This window comes from Aquarana catesbeiana, linkage group LG02, assembly GCF_042186555.1.
Source record: "Aquarana catesbeiana isolate 2022-GZ linkage group LG02, ASM4218655v1, whole genome shotgun sequence".
Classification (NCBI taxonomy): domain Eukaryota; kingdom Metazoa; phylum Chordata; class Amphibia; order Anura; family Ranidae; genus Aquarana; species Aquarana catesbeiana.
In genome coordinates this window covers 383786616-383810248 of record NC_133325.1, presented here as the reverse complement: position 1 = coordinate 383810248, position 23633 = coordinate 383786616, and the positions used below count along the sequence as shown (strand labels likewise).

General features: G+C 40.8%; 1 protein-coding gene across 1 annotated transcript in view; it reads right to left on the bottom strand.

Annotated features, from left to right (window-relative positions):
- The window catches only part of DOC2B (double C2 domain beta), an 829321-nt gene that overhangs the window by 577883 nt on the left and 227805 nt on the right, over positions 1–23633 (bottom strand). The window contains exon 2 of the mRNA XM_073615151.1: positions 8489–8568. Within this exon, the coding sequence (XP_073471252.1) occupies positions 8489–8568 (80 nt within the window). The remainder of the gene's footprint in view (positions 1–8488; positions 8569–23633) is intronic.

Sequence of the window (23633 nt, the reverse complement as noted above, 5' to 3'; positions counted from 1 at the left end):
TTACAGTAAAGTTAGAAATGCCCAGTTTGTTTGGGATCTCTCATTGTAGCAACATGGAGAACCACCCCTGCCTTTTTCATTTCTTAACATAAAAAGCTGTAGTTACAGCTATTATTTCAGTTCGAATATCTGATGGAATGTGGTACTATGGTATGCACTAAGGATGGGCCGAACGGACCCCTGTTCGGTTTACACCAGAACTTTCGAACACCGTGCGTAAAGATTGGTCTTTGGGTGTCGTGGCGCCTTCCCACCGTAACCCTATAGACATAATCTTGATGAAAGCGAGAATTGGCCTTGCTGTAAAAATTGCAATAATATGCAATTTTATAAACCCTATAGAGGTGCTCTTGATGAAGGCAAAAAAAATTGCAATGATATGCACCTGTCAAACAGGTGCAGAAAAATTGGACTTTGGGTGTTGGGGGCGCCTTTCCAACGTAACCCTATAGATGTACTCTTGATGAAAGCAAGAATTGGCCTTGCTGTACAAAATTGCAATGATATGCACCTGTCAATGAGGTGGAGAAAAATTACTCGTTGGGTGTCGGGGGCGCCTTCCCACCATAACCCTATAGAGGTGATCTTGTTGAAGGCAAAAAAAATTGCAATGATATGCACCTGTCAAACAGGTGCTGAAAAATGGGTCTTGGGGTGTTAATTGTGCCCATGAAACCTATACCAAAAACATACTTCCATATGAAATATTTGAACACCATCAAAGCTAGGCAGCCTTGAAGTCCTGCAGAGATTCCACATCCCAAAAAGACTTAATCAGTGACATCGGCATCAGGGCCTTCATAGCTGGTAATCCAGGACTGATTTATTTTTTAAAAAGTCAAACAGTCCACAGAGTCTGTGGACAGATGCGTTCTTTGATCAGTAACGAAACCTCCTGCAGCACCGAATGCCTGTTCTGAAAGTACGCTGGATGCAGGGCAGCCCAACAACTCAAAAGCATACTGCGCAAGTTCTGGCCAGTGGTCTATACTCATGACCCAGTAAGTTAGTGGATCGTCAGCTCAAATGCTCTCCATCTCTGTTTTGATCTCAAGGTAATCGTCCACCATGTGATGCAGACGCTGCCGATGGGATGTGGAAGCTGACAGCCCTGGGCGGCGAGGACTAAAAAAATTCCGAAATGCCACACATAGGAGGTGGCCTTCTCCAAACGCTCCTCTCTTGACCAACAGAAGACTCAAGACAAAGTTTTCCACGACACTGTAACCTACTGGAGCCAGGAAAAACATTAAATAAAATCCTCTTTAACGTGTCCTCAAGAGATTTTATCTTCTGCACTCTCTGTGGGGACCCTTATAATGGTGGTCAAGGACGGTTGCCAACCAGTAATCATCCTTCTCCTTTATGCCACATATTCTTGGGTCCTTTTGCAGGCTTTAAAGCATGAGGTTGCCCATGTGCCTCAAATTTGCCGAGGCTTGAGAAGCAGACTCCTTGGGGTAACTCAGAATGACAGCATCTGGAACTTCCTCCTCCCAGCCACGTACATCTCCCAAGGGTCCTGGGGTTGGAGAGCCATCACCTAAAGATTGGCACATGTCTTCCTCTTCTTCGAAGCCTATGAAAGTATCAGAATCTTCCTCCTCATCCTCCTCCCCTCTCTCCCCCTGTGTGTTCTGTGACATAGGAATTATGGTGTCTGGATAAAGTGGGCCTTGAGAGGAAAGAAAGTCCTCCTCTTCCTCCTGCTGCTCTGCCTCCAGTGCCTTGTCCATAATGCCACGCAGAGTCTGCTCCAGCAGGAACACAACAGGGATTGTGTCACTGATACATGCACTGTCCTGGCTCACCATCCTTGTGGCCTCCTCAAATGGTGACAATACAGTGCATGCATCCTTAATGATCAGCCATTGGCTTTGGGGAAAAAAAGCTGAGGCGGCCTGAGCCTGTAGTTGTACAGTATTTGCACAGGTACTCGTTGACGGCCCTCTGCTGCATGTATAGCCGCTGCAGCATTGACAAAGTCGAGTTCCACCTGGTGGGCATGTCACAAATCAGGTGGTTTATGGGCAGGTGGATTCCCGCTGAATTTCAGCCAACCGGGCACTGGCTGTGTATGACCGCCTGAAATGGCTACAGACTCTTCTGGCCAGCTTTAGCACAACTAAATCCTGGGTACATATTTAGGAAAGGCTGCACCACCTTATTGAGGACATGTGCCAGGCATGGCACATGTGTCCCATTTCCCTGAGCTTTGCTAATGGTTCACTAAAAATATAAAGGCTGCCTTTAGTTGTACCTTTAAGAGTCTCAGCCATGCATCAAGGTCTCCCACAGTAGGCCATGTTTGCAGTTTTACCGTGACAATTACAGCACCATACTCTGCACGATGTTAATATTGGTTGTTTTTAACATACACGAAAAAACAGGAAAATAAGATAAACGTTTATTTTCCTATTATATCCTTTTCTGAAACATTGGGGGAATATATACAAAGCTGTAAATATGACATTCACCAAGCATTGAACACAGGTAAATCTTCTTCTTGCATGTGTTTTATATTACAGTAATATATATTTCACCTGCAAAAGTTTGGTGAACACCATATTTACAGCTTTATAAATTGTTTACACTATATAAATATATTTTGTTTGCGATTAGGAGGGGGCATTAAAGCATGTGGTTGAGCCATGTTTGTAACCCCCCCAGCAACTTTCCCTTAAGGCCTCTTTCACACTTGTGCAACTTGTCCTGCGACTTGGGACTGCAAAGTCGCATGACAAGTCGTACCCCACAATCTCCAATGAGTACCGTTCATATCTGTGCAACTTCAAAGTAGTCCATAGACCTCACGATTACACAGGCATTGCTTCAAGTTGCGATGAAGTAGAATCAAAGTCGCATATCAAAGTCACGTCAAAGACGCAAAATGTTCAGGTCGCACAAGTGTAAAAGGGGCCTAAGCTGCAGGGGACAAGGGTTCAGGTCGCACAAGTGTAAAAGGGGCCTAAGCTGCAGGGGACAAGGGTGTACAGCTTTAGCAGGAATTAAACCCCATTTTGTGTTCAGCATATACTACCACCCCTTGAATAGCATCTATTCAACTTAATGAAGCTGTGCTAATACCGCCCTACAACTGCCTGTAATGCATGCAATTGTGCCGCAGTGGTGTGGCATTTTACAGGGTTAAAACAGTAAGTTGTCTCCTCACCTCCTGTTTAACTGACTTTGGATTGCTTTTCAGAGACATGGCAGTTCTTGCCGCATGTAAAAACAAGCCGTAAAAGTCTAATTTGGTCAAAGAAGAAAAAACTACCTCTAGTTATAAAATGCACATAATGAACATTACAAGAAGATCTATTGTGTCTAAAACCAAAAAAAGTACTTGACGTACCATTCAATTTTGCCACTGAAAGCAAATACTTTTTTTTAGAAACCAAATTTGTATTAAATTTCTTCTTAATGTTTGATAAACTTTTACACCTAATGGCCATATGGTAGTGAATTTCTCACTTAACACTCATACATAAAAAAGATTATTATACTTAAAACAGAAATATTAATATTAATAATATGTCACGGACTATAACTTTTGCTGGTAATATGAGGCAGTGATGTGTTTATCTTTTTTCAAGCCCAACGAATGATGTCCAAACTATGGCCCTCCAGTTGTTAAGGAACTACAACTCCCATCATGCCTAGTCATGTCTGTGAATGTCAGAGTTTTACAATGCCTCATGGGAAGTGTAGTTCCGCAACAGCTGGAGGGCCTTAGTTTGGACACCCCTGATATGTATTTGTATTGGTTCGTCCTATTTACCAGCATTAGTACCAGTCTATATTATGCACGTGTAATGGTTTATGTTTATATGTTATACGTTTATATAGTATGTACACTTTTATAATGCAGTACTTTTAATTGATTTGTAAATACGCCTTTTTGTATGTGTATACCATTTTTGTAACACAGGCTTGCATGGTAAAAGTTTTCAATAATTTTAGATTGAATACAAAAACAGAAATATTATGCTTAAAAAAGGAATAAACAGATTTTAAGCTAACAATTGGATCTAAAATGCATTCGTAATGATAAAACAGTGCTTTTCCCAAGACCAATACACTTTCAAAGGCATCAACAATACAGTCAAATCAAGAGTAGTCAAAACTGTGTTTATATTAAAATCAGCAGAAATGTACATTTATATCATCAGCGGACATTTAATAAGAAATTGTATTCCCAGGGCACGGTTTTCCACCCTAATCCCAATATATTTCAGGCAGTATATTTCCAGCTAATTGCTGCAACCACTCCAATTGTACATATTGTATTACTTAAAACAGTGGCATATAAGGTAAAAATATAACCACCTAAATTCCTCAAATGTAGACCACATGCCCCCAACCTCACAGGTAAGTCTAATGATCCTGAGTTTCATTTATTTATTTTTTTACTCTATACCCTTTCTCCTTAGGTCCTTGTGCAGATAACCTCTTATGCCGCGTACACACGACCGGTTTTGGCGTCGTAATAAACTCCGAAGGTTTCTCTGACGGAACTCCGACGGAATTCCATTCAAGCGATCTTGCCTACACATGGTCAACCCAAAGTCTGACCAAAGTCCGACTGTCCAGAACGCGGTGACATACAACACTTACGACGGGACTAGAAGAAGGAAGTTCAATAGCCAGTAGCCAATAGCTTCTGTCTCGTACTTGCTTCAGAGCATGCGTCGTTTTTGGTCCATCGGAACAACATACAGACGAGCGGTTTTTCCAATAAGAATTGGTTCCTTTGGAACTAATTAGAACATGTTCTATTTCTAGGTCCGGCAGAATTTTCGGGAAAAAAAGTCTGATGAGGCATACACACAATCGGAATAGACGACGAAAAACTTCCGTCTGACTTTTTCTGTCGGTCATTCCGCTCGTGTGCATGGCTTTATAGTTCTACCTCTGCTACCAGTTCTGTGTTTTAGTAGCTCAGCTGCTGAAAATAGTATACAATGCAGAGAATTTAATAAAGCTGTAAAATATACAAACATATGCATGCATAAAAAAGAATACTATTGGAAGCCCTAGTAACTAATCAGGCCCATATTCTCTATAATATTGGCACATGAAAATTAAGCACTTACATTGACCTTATACATTGGTGTATATTAGGAAACACTTACAACATGCCATCATGCATGTGGTAGTCCAATAACTAGCTACCGGGGGGGGGGGGGGGGGGAAGCAAATCCTATTTTTGAAGAACGGCAGAAAATTCTATTCTTCCTACCAATATCAGCTGGTTGAAGTTATTGTGTGGGTTTCAATCCTTTATAGCTTTGCACTGTGTGTGGTAAAATATTATTTAGTAGAGTGGTTTAGATTTCGATTTTTTCACAATGTTTTTTCTAGCCCTGAAGTCAGATGGGTGGATATGAGGGAAAAGTCTCCCCAGTGGGGTTACAGAGCCATTGGCTTCTGCTACTGTCAATCACAGATAGTGAGCCAATGAGGAGAGAGCGGGAGCGCTTCATGTGTGAATAGACACACAGAGCATAGTCTCAGGAGCGAGCTACGGGGCACTCGGAAGGAGGGAGGGACCAGGAGTGTCGGCGGAGGACCTAAGAAGAAGAGGATCGGATCTGCTCTATGCAAAACCACTGCACAGAGCAGGTAAATATAACATATTTGTTATTTTAATGAGAAAAAAAAAACGAAGCTTAGGTTTCACTTTAACATTTTGTTCTCTCTGACATGAAATTTTATTGGTAATACCCACCATTGCCATTCCTAAGTGTAAAGAATAAAAGCACTAACCTAGTCCGTTGGCCACCCACAATCACTCCCCAGAGAGACAGGACGACGGTCTGCCGATGTAAACAGGGCAGATCGCCGTCCTGTCAGGTATGAACAGAGAGATCTTGTGTTCCTGCCAAGCAGGAACACGAATCTCTCTGTCCATACAGTTAGTCCATCCCCCACACAGTAAGAAAGCATCCCCTAGGGAAACACTTAACCCTTTGATCGCCCCTGGTGTTAACCTCTTCTCTGCCAGTGTCATTAGTACAGTAACAGGGGCATATTTTTAGCACTGAGTGTCAAAAATGTCAGTTAGGTGTCCGATTTGCCTACAGCAGTCCTGCTAAAAATCACTGATCACCGCTTTTACTCTTAAAAAAAATAAATAAAAATGTCATAAAAAATCCCATAGTTTGTAGACGCTATAACTTTTGCGCAAACCAATCCATATACGCTTATTGGAATTATTTTTTACCAAAAATATAAAGCAGAATATATATTGGACTAAATTGATGAAGAAATGTTTTTTTTTAATGTTTTTTATTGGGTATGTTTCATAGCAGAAAGTAAAAAATATAGGATTTTTTTTCAAAATTGACACTCTTTTTTTGTTTATAGTGCAAAAAATAAAAACAATTTTGTTTGGGTACAGCGTCACACGACCTTTCAATTGCCAGTTAAAATAACGCAGTGCCATTTTGCAAAAAATGGCCTGGTCATGAAGAGGGTAAATCCTTCCGGGGGGTAAAGAGGTTAAAAATTACCATTCAAGTCCAGTCAAACATGGCTATGGGGTCATTTAGTGCACTATTACAGAACGTCCTCCAGAAATATCACTTTCTGCATGTGTGATTGGCTCACTGTTATTCTTAGCATTTTTTGCTCTTAATACAGCTCTGGGACTGTTTAAAAAGTGGCTGCAGGAAGTTTGCTCAATTCTGTCAAAGTAGTATTACTGACTTCTAGAGGAGTGCTTTTTCTCAGCAAAATCAGTATATGCCCCAATTTATAACTCAGTTTTTCCCTAAATTACAACAGCAATCCTAAAACTGTGAGAGAATCATGATTCTTATGGACTGAGCTTGTATGCCCTGATATATAGGTTATTAAAAAGCAACATATAGGCCTTTTAGATATGTTTCTCTATGCTCTGGGTTTAATGCAGTTATGCACTATCAGGGGTTACAACCTATCATTTGACCAAGTGGAGTGATCCTTGGACAACTGACTGCCATTCCATCTAAATCCTTTCACTTGTTAATGTTAGGTTTTGGAAACCATAAATCTGAGCCTATATTCTTTGGTTACAGGTTCTGTCTCTGTCTTTTCATATGCGTTCATGTTAGCCAAGCCTACATACACTGGAGCATGATTAAAAGCCTGTGCAGTAAAATTGCATGTAATAATAGTCTGTCCACCACCTTGAAGTAGTCATGGGTTATATAAAACTCAGGTAAGGGTAGATCGATTCAATTTATTATCTTAGGACAGCTGCAATACTTCCTTTATAGCATTAACAGTCAACTTACCGATTGCATCTGCTACCTAGAGCTACTCTTTAAAGGTAGCCTGAGGGATCCAGCGGGTAGCTGAGAGTCCAAGAAACCCAGCAGGTAGCGTGGGTGAAGCTTGAAGAGTACAGTGGGAAGCTGTGAGTGAAGCTTGAGATGTCCAGCAGGTAGCTGAGAGCTAAGCTTGAGGATCTACAGTGGGATACTATGAGTGAAGTTGTTTCCATAGGAGACAGCAGATACAGATCACTGCATTCAGCTTAAAGGCCCATTTTCTGTATTGCTGTCTGCCTAGTTCTATTTTTGTCTGCGGAGTCTGCCTAGTTACTATTGCATTTGCCTAAGGGTGTCCTGCGCCCTAACCCTCTTTCCCACATTTCCTGTTAGGAGAAATAAAAACCTCTTTGTTCATTTTTAAAAGTGACTGGCGCCCATCCTTCTATCTTGCACTACACCCACCATGCCTAGTAACCTGCACCCTGAGGCGAAATGTCAGCTCTCCCTGGCTCTGGGAGTCACCATCAGGCCCTTGGAAGTCGGTGAGACCACTGCACATTATATTTTGTTCTTGGGTTTAGGTACACCTTTATATTTTAGAGTGTGATTTTTTTTTGTTTCAAATTTTCTATAGTTTATTTATTAGCAGCTCAGTAAATGAAGTGGTTTATAGAAATATTATAGAAATAACATATACAGTATATACACACTATATATATATATATATATATATATATATATATATATATATATATATATATATATATATATATATATATATATGTATATATATATATATATATATATATATATATATTTTTTTTTTGCATACTACTTTATGTTTTATGTTTAATGTTTTTACATTATGTTTAAATTATTTTTACTGATGCCCATTAAGATCAAAATAATTTGCATAATTTGATACATATATTTTTTACTTTGTACATTGACACAACGCTATTAGCTTTTATCAAGGAATTAATTAAGAAGCACACATTGACACAGGAGCACATGTAGTAGGTACTGTATATATTGAAAATGAAAACAGGCAAAGGGTGCTGACATATGAAGACAATAACCAATGAAAAGGATTGAAGGAAAGATTGAACTAGAGGAGCTTGTATTAATGACAGCATATAAGGAGGACAGTACTGTGTGGAGGTTAATTGAGGACAACTTCCTCTTGGTACCTACAATGGATGCTGCATGCAAAGTAGACTGGAACGTACCTTTGCTTTATTGATTGTGCAGTGCAGAGCATTGTTTTCATGATCGTAGAGCAAGCTAAAATCCAATGTCCCTAGAGTGGCTAAGAAAAAAGAAAACGACACAGTTATTATCTTTGGATCAAGTACAATTATTTTATTACTAAACGTAAAACTTGAATAATAAATAATAATGAATAAAATGAATAATTATAAAAATAAAACTAGTAAAAAAACAAAAAAAGTCTATAAAAGCTACCATAAAGTAGCTTGATATATTTCCCATTGATTTAACATAGCTTTCTAGCAGAGTGTAACATATTTTTGGAGATAATTCAAATTCAAGAATGCAATAAACACATCATAGAAGAAACCACAAAATACCTGCACTCGTTAAAGGACTAATAAATAAATCACTTATGTAAGCAGCTGGCAAAAAAGTTTCCTGGGAAAACCATAATATAAATAACAATAAAAATGCAGCGCTTATACTGGCAGAAACAAAATTCAACAAGTGAATAGTGTGTAAATTTAATACAATGTTCTAGATATAAATGTAGTCCATAATATCATGAATCAAAAAATTCATCAAAGTCCAGTGATGATAATCCAAACAATGGGTGTCAAAGTGGAGAACTACCATTGATGAGAAGGACACACACTGACCCTTTATTTAAAATAATGGGCTTCAAGCTGTCAAGCTCCTTAGATTCCACAGTAACTGTAATGATCAGGCTATGTCTCCTTCCGAGATGTTATACAGTATCGAGTCTCACATAAAGGCAAAACATAAACACTTCATTGTGCAGTATTACTGATAAAGTGCTTTTAATGAAAAAGTGCCAAAGTACAAACATCATAGGTAAAATCGCATTTGTGTCAATTAGACAACAAAAGAGGATAGGAAGCGACTGTTTTCAACCAGCAAATGTCTGATATCAAGCGTGGTGATGTCACGTAGCTTAGCTTCTCCCTACATGTTTCGTCATCATAGATGTCATCACCTGATCAAAATTGGATTCATGATTTTATAGACTACATTTATATCTAGAACATTGTATTCAATGTACACACTATTTACTTGGTGGATTCTGTTTCTACCAGTATTAGACCCCTTTCACACTGGGGCAGTTTGCAGGTGCTATTGCATTAAAAATAGCGCCTGTAAACCGACCCGAAACAGCCACTGCTGTGTCTCCAGTGTGAATGCCCGGGGGCTTTCACACTGGAGCAGTGCGCTAGCAGGACGGGAAAAAAAGTCCTGCTAGCAGCATCTTCGGAGCAGTGAAGGAGCGGTGTATACACTGCTCCTTCACCACTCTTGCCCACTGAAATCAAAGAGTCTCTGCGGTAGTTTTTAACTCTTTCTCGGCCACTAGCGGGGGTAAAACCGCCCCGCTAGTGGCCAAATACCGCCGCTAAAACTATGGTAAAGCACCGCTAATAATGGCGGCGCTTTACCAACGACGCCGCCCCAGTGTGAAAGAGGCCTAAGCGCTGCCTTTTTATTGTTATTTATAAATCAACACATCATGCTGTTAAATCTGTATTCACATCACCTGTCAACTGTCTCCACTCCCATCAACTGTCAATGTGAAACAACTGGAAGGTGTACAGGGGGGCTTATCTGACCTCTCATAAACTGCCATCATCAACTGCCACTGCAGACATTATTTAATTACATAATGAACTTACCAATGATGTATAACCACTCTCAATATCATTTACACAAACATCTTAATGCATCTGTAAGAGAATTATGTAAGCTGCCATTGCTGATCTCCTTCTGAAATAAAGTAAAACTCTTTAGTGCAGCATTCCCACTTATCCCCTCTCAAAATTCATCCACGTGTATATATAGTATAATGATCACAAATGAATATCATGTTTCCATACAAACAGCTCATTCACTCATTCATACTTCTTTTATTTAGCCATCATGCACACTGGAGCTTTTGCAATTGCTTTTTTCCTAGCAGGAGAAAAGCAGCTGCAAAAATGCTTCTAAGCTGCATCTTACAAGAAGGCAGGAGCAAAATCTCATATAAAACAATCAATCACATGCAAACACCCTAGCGGGTGTAATAGTACCCTCCTTTATCCCTTGATAATGTTCTTTTAAACAAAACTAGCTGGGAGGAGCTACAGCGGTGACATTATTACACCCGCTGGGGTGTCTGCATGTGATTGATTGTTTTATATGCAAATTTATTCCTGCCTTCTTGTAAGTAGTTTTAACCTTCATTAAAAAGCCTAGATTTTAAATTACTATGCTATGAGTTCCTCCTTTGTCTCTCCCTTTTGCTGAGCCCACAGTTGAACATCCTGGTTGTATGGTAACCCATCCTGAAATCTTGGCTCCTGCTATCCATCCATCCCATAGGGATACTGGGATAAAGTGCAGCCAGACCCCCATCTTGGGGTCAGAGTAGCTGGTAAGTGGCTTGAGAGTTGGGTGTGCACTTTTGGGTGTGAAAATGTTGCAATTCACACTGAAATATGGATTTTTGTTGATACACAAGTATAAATTAACTTTTTGCACAAGAGCACTTCTTTTCTTTTTTCTAACGGACTTCAGTGGATAATTTATGAATGGAATCCACTTGCATATTTAAAAGCATATATCAGCAATGGCAGCATACATTTTCCCTTAATAACGTAGCCAACAGGTAGTAGATGTACCTACATGTACTCTTTAATGTCATGCAAAGTGAAACTTTGTTTTTATGTACAGTATCTCACAAAACTGAATACACCCCTCACCCCTAAGCCCTCATTCAAACAAGGCGGACTCCGCTTCCATGGAGCACACCCCGGTCTGCCAGTTCAGCGGGAGATCTCCGCTGAGCTGGCGGATGACGGGTCCCTCTCTGCTCACTGAGCGCGGAGGGGCTTGTCAGGCACCGCTGCTGCCTATGGAGGGATCGGATGAAAACGGACAGCATGTCTGTTTTCATCAGATCTTACCCGATCCGATCCGCCAGCGACGGATCTGGACGTAGGGCCTTCCGTCTGCTTTTTGCAAATCGGACCGAGTCGGATGTCAGCGGACATGTCTCCGCTGACATCTGCCGCTCCATAGGCTAACATGGAGCGCCCGTTCAGGTCCGCCGTCAAAACTGACAGGCGGACCTGAACGGTCCGATCGTGTAAAAGGGGCCTTACATTTTTGTAAATATTTTATTATATCTTTTCATGTGAAAACACTGAAGAAATGACACTTTGTTACAATGTTACAATGTAAAGTAGTGAGTGTACAGCTTGTATAAAAAGTGAGTATGCCCCTAAGTGAAAATGTTCAAATTGGGCCCAAAGTATCAATATTTTGTGTGGCCACCATTATTTTCCAGCACTGCCTTAACCCTCTTGGGCATGAAGTTCACCAGAGCTTCACAGGTTGCCACTGGAGTCCTCTTCCACTCCTCCATGATGACATCACAGAGCTGGTGGATGTTGGAGACCTTGCGCTCCTCCACCTTCCGTTTGAGGATGCCCCACAGATACTCAATAGGGTTTAGGTCTGGAGACATGTTCATTCCACTAGGAAATCAACCTCACATGATTTTAACTGTTAATTGATTTTAAATTGGATTGTACCGCCCCTTTTTTGGAGCAATTGATATCTTTTCTATATAAACTTAATTTATTGTAAACCTGTATGCTATGAGGAAGGCTCATACATAAAACATATCAGCATTTTAGAAGTTGCACTGCTGTTAGTGCTCAATAAAGATTTAAGAAAAAGGAATCGAGTTGCATTTCTTGCTATTTTGATGTTTTTGGGACACAACAAGCCTAAGCACCGTTATTCAGCTCATCATTCTACAACCATGTGGTAGACCTTGGGTGAGTTTTTGTCTACCTTATCATCTGAGCACTGACAGGCTGATCCCCCACCCCTTCAACCTCGGCAGAAATACTGGCAGCACTCAAATTTAACACACCTGCTCCTCATTCACACCTGAAACCTTGTAATACTAACCAGTCACATGGCACCGGGGAGGGAAAATGGCTAATTGGGCCCAGTTTGGACATTTTCACTTAGGGGTGTACTCACTTTAGTCAGTGGTTTAGACATTAATGGCTGTGTGTTGAGTTATTTTGAGGGGACAGCAAATTTACACTGTTATACAAGCTGTACACTCACTACTTTACATTGTAGCAAAGTGTCATTTCTTCAGTGTTGTCACATGAAAAGATATAATAAAGTATTTACAAAAATGTAAGGGGTGTACTCACTTTTGAGAGATACTATATATATACAGTCAGGTCCAAAAATATTGGGACATCGACACAATTCATTTAATCTTTTTGGCTCTATACACCATTACTTTTGGTCCCTGGGAGGCACATATACAAACTATTGTAATTCCTAACACTGTTCACCTGATTTGGATGTAAATACCCTCAAATTAAAGCTGAAAGTCTGCAGTTAAAGCGCATCTTGTTAGTTTCATTTCAAATCCATTGTGGTGGTATATAGAGCCAAAAAGATTAGAATTGTGTCGATGTCCCAATATTTATGGACCTGACTATATATATATATATATATATATATATATATATATATATATATATATATATATATATTGTGTAAAAAAAAAAATAATATATATATATATATATATATATATATATATAGTGACAAGCCAGGGTAAGATGCATATCGATTGGTTGGCTTTTTTTGGTACATCATTTGCCCATTGCCTGCCCAGATGCCCTGCTCAGTGCTGTCTCACTCACCTCGATCTAGCAGGCTGCAGCCACTCGTCTGCGGCTCTCCAGTCTCTGCTAGTCCGCTGCTTCTAAGGGAGAGAGAGGCCGCAGGGGAGGGCAGAGTGCAGATGTAGATCACTCCGCCGGCGCCTGCAGGACCTGCAGCCGGAACTATAGAAGCTGCATTGGCAAATGCGACTGGGTTACTCCGCAACTGTAGTCCTAGTTCCCTGCTCAATCACCTCCCACTCGCAGCACAGCTGTTTTTGCCGGCCGGACATAACCCCAGTGGTGGTGACTGAGTTACACAGGGACAGGACAGACATTTTGCAGGCAGACAGCACTAAAAAAAAGGAGTGAAACACCGACAGAGCACAGGGATGATTAGGGTGTGCCTGGGCACACCCGGGAAATCCCGTGGACACGCCTATGGTGCCCATTCTGTCCCTATACTAGTATCCATATTTAAATTGGGCAAAGCCAGTTAGACACCTCAGTAGCACACACTGGTTTCCACCCACCACTCCTGACAATTACATTACCATCAGCAAAGTATAGTACCTAGCTATAAACCACAAATGGTCCTCAGACAGAGGTTGTAGAATATACTGTACATCTCACTGGTATAGAGATGTGTTATTTATACTGAAATTTTTCACTGTCTTTATAAACAAAGTAGAGAATTCAAACTTGGAACCATAGACATCACTGCCTAACAGTATCTGATGTTTATTAAAACTTATCAGCAAACAGAAAAAAAAACATATATAGCCTAAAATATTTATCATAGCTACCTTTTGGAACAGCTTCAGTACAGTACATGATAATAAACTGTCATGAAGATTGATTTAACTTTTTAATTATCTACATTTAGCTCAGAGTTTACAACAATTTTTGGGAAATACCAAAGTAATAACTTCCACATACAAGGATAAATTGTGAGTCTGGTGTCAATGTCCAAAAAGTGCTGTAAAATCTAACTAGTGTTACCAGCCCAAATTTTGTGCATTCCTATGGCTTCTTAACAAGCAAAAACGATCAGCTCTGTAGAGAGATGTAAAAAAATGCACATATACAAACTGTCGTAATTCCTACACCGTTCACCTGATTTGGATGTAAATACCCTCAAATTAATGCTGAAAGTCTGCAGTTAAAGCACATCTTGTTAGTATCATTTCAAATCCATTGTGGTGGTGTATAGAGCCAAAAAGATTAGAATTGTGTCGATGTCCCAATATTTATGGACCTGACTGTAATTGTTTTATTCCAGGTAAACAATTTACTAAACAGTTGAAATACACATACTTGTATGTAAGTTGTTTTACCTGCCAAATGCAATAAGATTATCAGACGAATGATCGTCCAGTTTTTTTTCTGCATTCTAGTCTCCTATCGAAAATGAAGGGTTTACTAAAGTTACAAAAATTCTCATACGTGGAATAAAAATTTGGAAGTGATATAATGTGTTGTAGTGTATTTATATTATATTTTTGAACAACTGTACTGATTAACCAAAAAGCATACGATCTGTTATCGTACAAGAAAAATTTTCGTGCTTGTCTCTTTGGATACTTTAACATGAATTGTCGTGATCGGCTCTCCAAAGTATTGTACTAACAATCAGATTATCGTACGATCGCTTCAAAACCAGTATTTTTCAATCAAATTTCTGATTGTGTCTAGAGACCACAAGGCTTTATTTTTTGCAGCCAGTCTTGTGATCATCAAAGATAAACTTGGGGGGCACACCCTAAAAATACATAACACTAGCTTTTATGCATTTTTAGGGTGTGCCCCCCAAGTCTATCTTTGTTTTTCCATTGTAAGGACTCTGACCAGATCCCTTGGGCTGGAGCACCCCATCCCCCTGCCATGACCTCTTATTAGTGTCCACCGTGATATAGGAGGAGTCCTTTAGTTCTCCCATATGGAGGAGTGTATTTCTCTCATGGTTCAGAGAAGCAGGATCTTTCATTCTACAAACAGCGTAGGACCCACTGATAATGGGGTACTGTACTTTGACGCAGTAAGTGGGCTTAAGCACTATGTGGCCATATAGTGTCACAAAATCCCCATATTTTTTGCTTATTTGCTGAATATGTTCAGGTGTTTTAAATTGCCTTGCAGAATTGAAATGTAATTTTAGCATGTGTGCGCTGTAATCTTTTCTTCACTCTTGTGATCATGACACCTTGTTAAAACACAGAGAGATCCTGAACTCCCTGATTTCTTTTTTAAAAGACCACATTGCAGTAGACCAGTTCCTTAGCAGTACTTTGGTCTCTCATTCTGTGATTGGACAATAAAGGAGCAACAATATATTGATTTAAGCCATTACTCTGCTCTCTCCTCCCATCAGGAGTGTGCAGTATTAGGCAGACAGCACAGGTTTACGCAGCAGAGCCTTCCTAATCCAGTATGAGGTTTATTTTATGAGTAAGGTCAGGTAGCTTTGGCAGCTGTATGCAAGGCCGCTGACAAGGGAGTATCACCGGCTTTCCAGTACTGGGTCCAGCCCTGCTAATTCAACAGGGGGCAGAGGCAGATGGGTGACTCCCAGTACTCTGCAGTAATAAAAAAATACTTTCCTCTGCCCCTATTTGTTCAGTGTGGGGGGGGGGGGGGCAAGGATAGAAAGGGCTATTTAAAGACTTCCGGGTGCAGCCGTTGGTGTAAACCAGCCATTAGGGGATAAAAATATATGGAATTATGCTGTTGTAGAATAAATACATCTGGTGGATCTGCAACAAACTGGACTGAGTTCTTCTTTTCACCAATGTCTAATGTCAGTGAGAAGCTTTACAAATAAAGTATGGGATGTATGGGAAAGCGAGAAAGTGAGAGAAAATACACATTAATTAATCCTGTACAGAGATCAGCAGGGAGAAAGAAATTGCCTGGTGATTCTGCAAACAAATAGCACAAAAATTACATTTATACCTTTTAGTTCTGTTAATTCTGCTTGCAACTGCTATTTATATTTTATATTGCATCTATATGGTAGATGTTCTTTACCCTTCACTTTCTTTTTAAAAATGATAAAATATATTTAAAAAAATCACTTTGCAGACAGTTTTATTTATATATATTTTTTAAAGAGAAAGTTATGACTCATGCAAGAATTTTTAGATATATGTTTTCATTTAGAAGGCTATATTTATTTTGTAAAAGGCAGAGGTCCTGTTCAGGTGCTGCCCTGTCAACTGCCTAATTTCACATGCTGATTCCCAGCTCCCAATAGTGTATAACAAAGTCAAATTATAGAGCCCTGAAGTTTTTTACATTCCTTGTAAGTACAAGCTGCTTTTATTTGACGCTGTTATTCAGTCCCAGGAGCTGAGAGGGAATGTGTTAAGTCACACATTTGACAAGGCAGTAACTTCAGTAAACTTTTCATGACTACTTTTAATCACAAGTATCCTTCTCAGCAAAGCAGAAAAAAAAATATGACAAATATATATATAAAATTGTCCCTGACTACTTCTACCTGGCCCTCACATGCTCCTGAGTACTGTCACTAGCCTCTGACTACTACTGCCTTACACCTACCTGCCACTACCAACTGTCACCAGCTGACCCATACATGTCCCCAACATTAGATGACCCTTTCCATAGGTACTGTGGTGCTTGAAGTGAGACTTTGTCCTTGTGAACACCAGTATTAAAATATGGCCACCACAAATAGGTAAGGGTGGCAATTCACCAGACAGATTGACCCCAAATATTTGGAGGTCACCAACCATGGCATTTTCTCCAATCCTAGCGTAATATCCTGCTGGGAACCGTATTTCAATGCAGTACCTTCCAAGCTCCCAAAGATGTTACCAAAAAACAACAGAATTAGTACAAAAGTACTAGCAAAACTTGGACATAGAGAATGCTACCAACCTCTACGAGTGCTGAGATGAGCAATACCCAAAGCTCTGACCTATTTGTTTTATCTCAGTGGACATCCTCAGGGCCACAGACACTGGCTTACACTATAACTAAACACCAACTTTTACAAATCTTTGAACATGTAGTGATCTCTAGATATTTGGGGTCCAACTGTCTGATGAGTTGTCCTTATGGGTGATCATGTTTTCATACTGTTCACAAGAGTGAAGCCTCACTTCAGTGCTGCAGTGGCTTTAGAAACTTGATTCAAAATTCGATTTCAGAATTTGATTCAAAATTTGACTTTTGCAAACTGCTTTTTATTTTGGACCATATTAGTTCTGACTATAGACTTTATGTAGGAAACTCCTTTTGTTTAAATCACTGGATTTAACCATCTTATTTCAAACATGAACATGCAAAAGAGGGGTGGCTGTGGACGTGGTATACTTGGATTTTTCAAAAGCGTTCGATACAGTTCCCCACACACAACTAATGTGTAAGATAAAGTCTACAGGCTTGGAAAGATCAGTTTGTAAATGGATAGAAAACTGGCTAAAAGACAGAATTCAGAGAGTAGTGGTTAATGATTCTTACTCTGAATAGTCTAGGGTTATCAGTGGTGTACTCCAAGGTTCAGTGCTGGGACCCTTACTCTTTAATATCTTTATAAATGATATTGAGTCTGGGATCAAAAGTAACATTTCTGTCTTTGCAGATGACACCAAGCTATGCAGTGGAATAACGTCCTTACAGGATGTCTCCAATTTACAAGTCAACCTCAATGCACTGTCTAATTGGGTGACTATGTGGCAGATGAGGTTTAATGTTGAGAAATGTAAAGTTATGCACTTGGGGGCTAAGAATATGCATGCATCATACATAATAGGGGGAGTGCAACTGGGGGAATCCATAGTGGAGAAGGATCTTGGGGTTTTGGTAGATCATAAGCTCAATAATAGCATGCAATGCCAAGCTGCGGTTCCCAAAGCGAGCAAAGTCCTTTCTTGTATTAAAGCGGGGGTCCACCTATCTATCGTTTTTTTTTTTTGAGTTCTTTCACAAACTTTTCTTCTCAGCATTACATACTCACATGTTATGTGTAATATGTCCGCCTGTGTCAGATTTCGTCGGAAAGAATAACTTATATTATTCACTGCAGGCGGTTTCCATCTTCATTGTGGGCATTTGAAGCCCACAAGCATTTATTTCCTGGATGTGGTGAATGCTGTGCTCCCAGCATTCACCGCTCATTCCCGCACATGCTCAGTGGCATCCTGGGAAGCCTGAGACTAGCTCCCAGGAGTCAGGGAGAGGCTAGAAACACGCCTACTCCCACGGGAGGAGAACCAGGAAGTGCAAAGAAGAATAGAAAAATAAAAGGTAATTACGGCGATTTAAATTTTTTTAAATGGCATGTCAGCATCTAGCCAAGGAAGAGAATACATACAGATATTGTTCAAAATTTGGGTGGTACCCCGCTTTAAGAGAGGTATGGACTCCAGAGAGAGAGATATCATTTTGCCCCTGTTCAAATCATTAGTAAGACCTCATCTGGAATATGCAGTTCAGTTTTGGGCACCAGTTCTCAAAAAGGATATCGGGGAACTGGAGAAAGTGCAGAGAAGGGCAACCAAACTGATAAGAGGCATGGAGGAGCTCAGCTATGAGGAAAGATTAGAGGAACTGAATTTATTCACTCTTGAGAAAAGGAGAATAAGGGGGGATATGATCAACATGTTCAAATATATAAGGGGTCCATATAGTGAACTTGGTGTTGAGTTATTCACTTTATGGTCAACACAGAGGACAAGGGGGCACTCTTTATACCTAGAGGAAAAGAGATTTCATCTCCAAATACGGAAAGGTTTCTTCACAGTAAGAGCTGCGAAAATGTGGAATAGACTCCCGCCAGAGGTGGTTCTGGCCAGCTCAGTAGATTGCTTTAAGAAAGGCCGGGATACTTTCCTAAATGTACATAATATAACTGGGTACTAGCATTTAAAGGTAAAGTTGATCCAGGGAAAATCTGATTGCCTCTTGGGGGATCAGGAAGGAATTTTTTCCCCTGCTGTAGCAAATTGGAGCATGCTCTGCAGGGGTTTTTTGCCTTCCTCTGAAACTGGGGGTATAGAATTTGGTATACTGGATTGTACAATATTTTTTTTTTATGGTAGAACTGGATGGACTTGTGTCCTTTTTCAACCTGACTAACTATGTAACTATATTTGTAATATTATTGCACTGACTCTTGCCATGAGCTGACATTCACATCCCCCAACTGCCATGAGCTGATCTATACCTGTCATCACCTTCACTAGATTCTTAGTAGCAGTCACCCACACCATCCCTGACTACCAAAAGCTGACATAAACCTGTCCCCACCATCAGCTGAATCTTACCATAAGCTGACACTCATACCATCCCTGACTACCACCAGCTGACCTCCCATACCACCCAGCTACCATAAACAAATCTATACCTAAATATGAATATTTTTTGTTCTGCAATAATATAGGACTGTCTATTCAGATCTATGTATAAGCCCATTTGTGACTGGTTTTCCTTAAGGAAACTAAACTTTTAAACATGGCTGCTGCAGTCAGAATAGTAAAACCACTGATTAACATTCTGTAATCAATCAGTGATGATCTCAAATCTTAAAAGTGTTTAGCCCTGTCTGTAAACATCAGCTGTGATGTCTTTGCTATGATTACTAGTATTCATAGCGGGAGTCTGTGAAGAGGTGTGCTTAGCGCTGTGGAACAGGTGTTATTATGGATTTGTTAATAGCGGATTCTCGATTACTGCCCCTTGAGCTTCTAGTGTGTCGTCAACAACTAAGTGAGTGATTGCTGAGGACATCTGTCATAGAACTGATGTGCAATTGATTATTTACATTATTAATGAATGGCTTCCAGAGTAAATCATAGACAAATATATGGTAACATATTTTTTGGGAATTTCATATCACAGAATATATGTAAAAAAAATAATGTCAACATCAGAAATTCAAACAATACCAAACTAGAATTATAAAAATGATGGATGAAATGTAGAATAATTACTTTTTTTTGTAAAAGCTGTAATCTTGTGCTACAAATTATAATCCTGTGAATTTCAGTTAAGCATGTTATCTAAAAAAATACACTAAAGGATTTTGGGCATCTAAATAGCAGTTTGCAAGTTTGCACGTTCATGTTTGAAATAAGATGGTTAAATCCAGTGATTTAAACAAAAGGAGTTTCCTACATAAAGTCTATGTATACACTTCAGTACAGAAGTCTTCTCTTAAGGGTCCCATTCACACAACAATGCACATAAAAATGCACCTACAGTTAACTGTGTATTGGCATGTTGTATGCACATTTATCTACGTAGTTCTTTTTTAAGACACGTTTCCACCGTTGCATAATATTTCACATCTCTGGAGCGCAGATAAAAGCAGTGTTCTGGTGTGAACACGCCGTCATTGCAGTTACCTGTGTTCATCCATGAGAAAAACTGGAGGCAACTACACATAGTGTGAAAGGGCCCTACAATTCTCCATCTTCCTGCTCCAATTCTCCTGGATGATCCCTCCAGTTGGGACAAGGCTTGAGGGATCATCAAGGCAGTGAGGATCCTTTCACTGTGGTATCTTTACCAAGGAGAAGTCTTCTAGACTCATCTAGAAGTTTGTATCAACATCTAACATCTTCCCTCAGCTCATACCACTGGACAACAATCCCTAGTTAATGGCTAAGGCAGATACATATTCATAACTTATACACTGTTACCACTAACACTAGATACTGAAGAATACTCAACAGCAGTAGGCAGAAATAATAAATATCCTGAGCATAGCAGAAACGTACAGGACACAGAAATTGTAAACACGCTCAGGATGACTATAGCCTAGTTATAAAAAGAACACTAAATTTAACTAGGGCCATTCCAGCATAAGGTAGGGCCTGTACACTAGCACCCCTTTTCCCTTAAGGATTTTAGGGGATTTAAAACATGGTGGGTTATAAAAAAGGATAAGTTTTGATCTGAACACAAGGTCGGACTGAACTTTGGCTGTTCAGGCATTTGGACCAATTCCAGAACATTTACCCATTCAGCAGGAGCAGAACATCATGTATAATAGTGGTAATACTACTGCTAATATTCATGGCAGCTTCCCACTAATGACCCTGGTGAGTCCTTAACAACCAGTTATGTCACCAGCCCTATTCACTTATATGGTTGGTAATCCTCAGCGATATAAGCAAAGGGGGGGGATGCCAGTGATGTCATTGTGAATATATATTCACACCCATATTTGGCCAATGATGTCACCGGGAGACCTTGCCCCCTTGTATATAACAGCTGTCATCCACCAGACTTTCCAGGGGTTCAGGTTTAGCATCTGAACTTCTTTGAAGCCAGGGCAGTTTGGCTCATCACTAGTTGCAAATGATAGTTTTTTCACCCAAATGGTCAGCCAAGATGTCACAGTTTGGTTGTGGAATGTGTAAAGTAGGGACTAAAATGGATGATTTCACTTTTCCTTGAAAAGAGCTGGACGGTTTTTACAAATTTCGTCCTTCATCTATCCTTCACAAAAGCTTTCATGGTTGTAAAAGTTAAGTTGAAAATGTTGGTAATTATTTTTATGACCTTCACAAATGTAGTATCTTATTTATTAAGCTTGTTTGGGATTCACACAAAACAATGAGGATTGCAGCTCCATTAAGGATAAGAGATTTTAATCTTTATCCAGTGCTTTTGATTATTGAAGTCTTTAGCTCTCAGGCCCTGGATGATTAATAAATATGAGACTGGGGCATGGCCTGGACATGGCTGAATGAGGACGTGCATCTCTTGAGCTCCCGACCCTCTCCCGATTACCCCAGCCTATTTTTAACACAATCCCTGCGGTATGCCCTCTGTCAGGAAGAGGAAGACGAAGGGCAATAACAAGGCAGTTAAACCTGTGAAGGGGATCGATTGCTATTTCCCGAATTCTCAAATGTCCTCTCCTGCTCTCAAGATGGCGGCGCCATGCGGCCCATCACGAGCGACCCCGGACCCTGTTGCTTACCCTGCCTTTCACAGCCTCTGTGGCTTCAGATTTCTGTTTAGATACTCCAGCAGCTTTTAGTTTGAGCCCAGGTCCATCATCCCAACTGCTTACCCTGTGTGTGGATACTGAGCTCCGAGCATTGCTCCATGCCCTCCCGACTAAGGCAGACATTGAATCTCTTATTGGCCGACTGGAGGAGCAGCACCGTAAAGATCTCCTCGGGGTCAGGCGGCATGTGCAGTCCCTCTCATCTAGACTGACCACCGGCGAAACATTCTTAGAGACTCTGCAGCAACGTGTGACCTCCCTGGAGTCCCTCCAGGATGCCCGTGTACAGGCGGCAGAGACCCTACAGCTACACATGGAGGATATGGAGGACAGGAGCCGATGCAACAACTTACGGCTCCGGGGCCTGCCAGAGCCAACGGGGCCCGAGGATTTGGCGGAGGCAGCAATAGCGATCTTTTAGAGGATAACTAATGACTCCCTCCCCACAACCCTAGAACTGGTTCATATCCACAGGGCCCTGGGCCCCCCACCCACGGACCCTAACCGACTATGAGACATGATCTGTCGAGTCCACCACTACACGTAGAAAGAAACAATCATCCGCAAGGCTTGGGAGACGGGTACTATTGACTTCGAAGGAGCAACAGTGAAGATCCTGTCTGTTGTCTCCAAGGCTACCCTTCACAGAAGAGCCCTGCTCTGTCCGCTCCTGGACTTAGCCCATGGGCTCGGTACCACATATAGATGGGGTCACCCTCTCTCTGTCACCTTTCAGAGAGTTCAACGCTCGTTCACCCTCTGCACACCTGGGGACCTGCTGACTTTCTTCCTCTTCATGGATTCGGAGCCCATCCCTGTCCTGAACTGGCTAATGTTCCTCCAACAGCTGGCGGGCCACCTGGTTGCCCCAGCATTCTGGACGGGCCCCTGGCCTCGACCACAAAGAACCGGACGGAGATCCCGAGTGCACTCCCTGGAGGAGCCACGTGAGTCCTAGAGCGTACATTGCTGATTTTTGCTGCAATTCTTCCCTTTTACTAGCACTGACTTCCTTCCCCGTACCTAGAAATTCATCTGTCCCATCATGTTGCACAGGTAGTATGTGACATAGCTGTTCTCAAATTGCACAAAAGTATATACTTGAACAGTACTGTCAGAGCTTACAAGGACTGGCTTTCCTAATGTGTTTTTTCCTTCCTCTCACCTTATGCCTCACTGAAGATGTGACTTGACATGCTCCACCAGTGACACCCCCTGGAAGCAGCTGGCCACTTGCTCAGGCCCCCTACCTAGCAAGCCAAGGAAAGGTCTTGGTGCCTTAATGTTTTTTGATTGCTGCAAATGATTTACTTCACTGCAACTTTCTCCTTTGACACTATGATTGTGGATGTTTTTTCTGCATTGATGATGTGAACTCTTAGATATGACAGTCAAGGTTACTACTCATAAATGGTAGGTATACCCTGGCCATTCCTCCCTGCACATAGCTGGACCGGTGAGTTACATCGGAAGCAGACA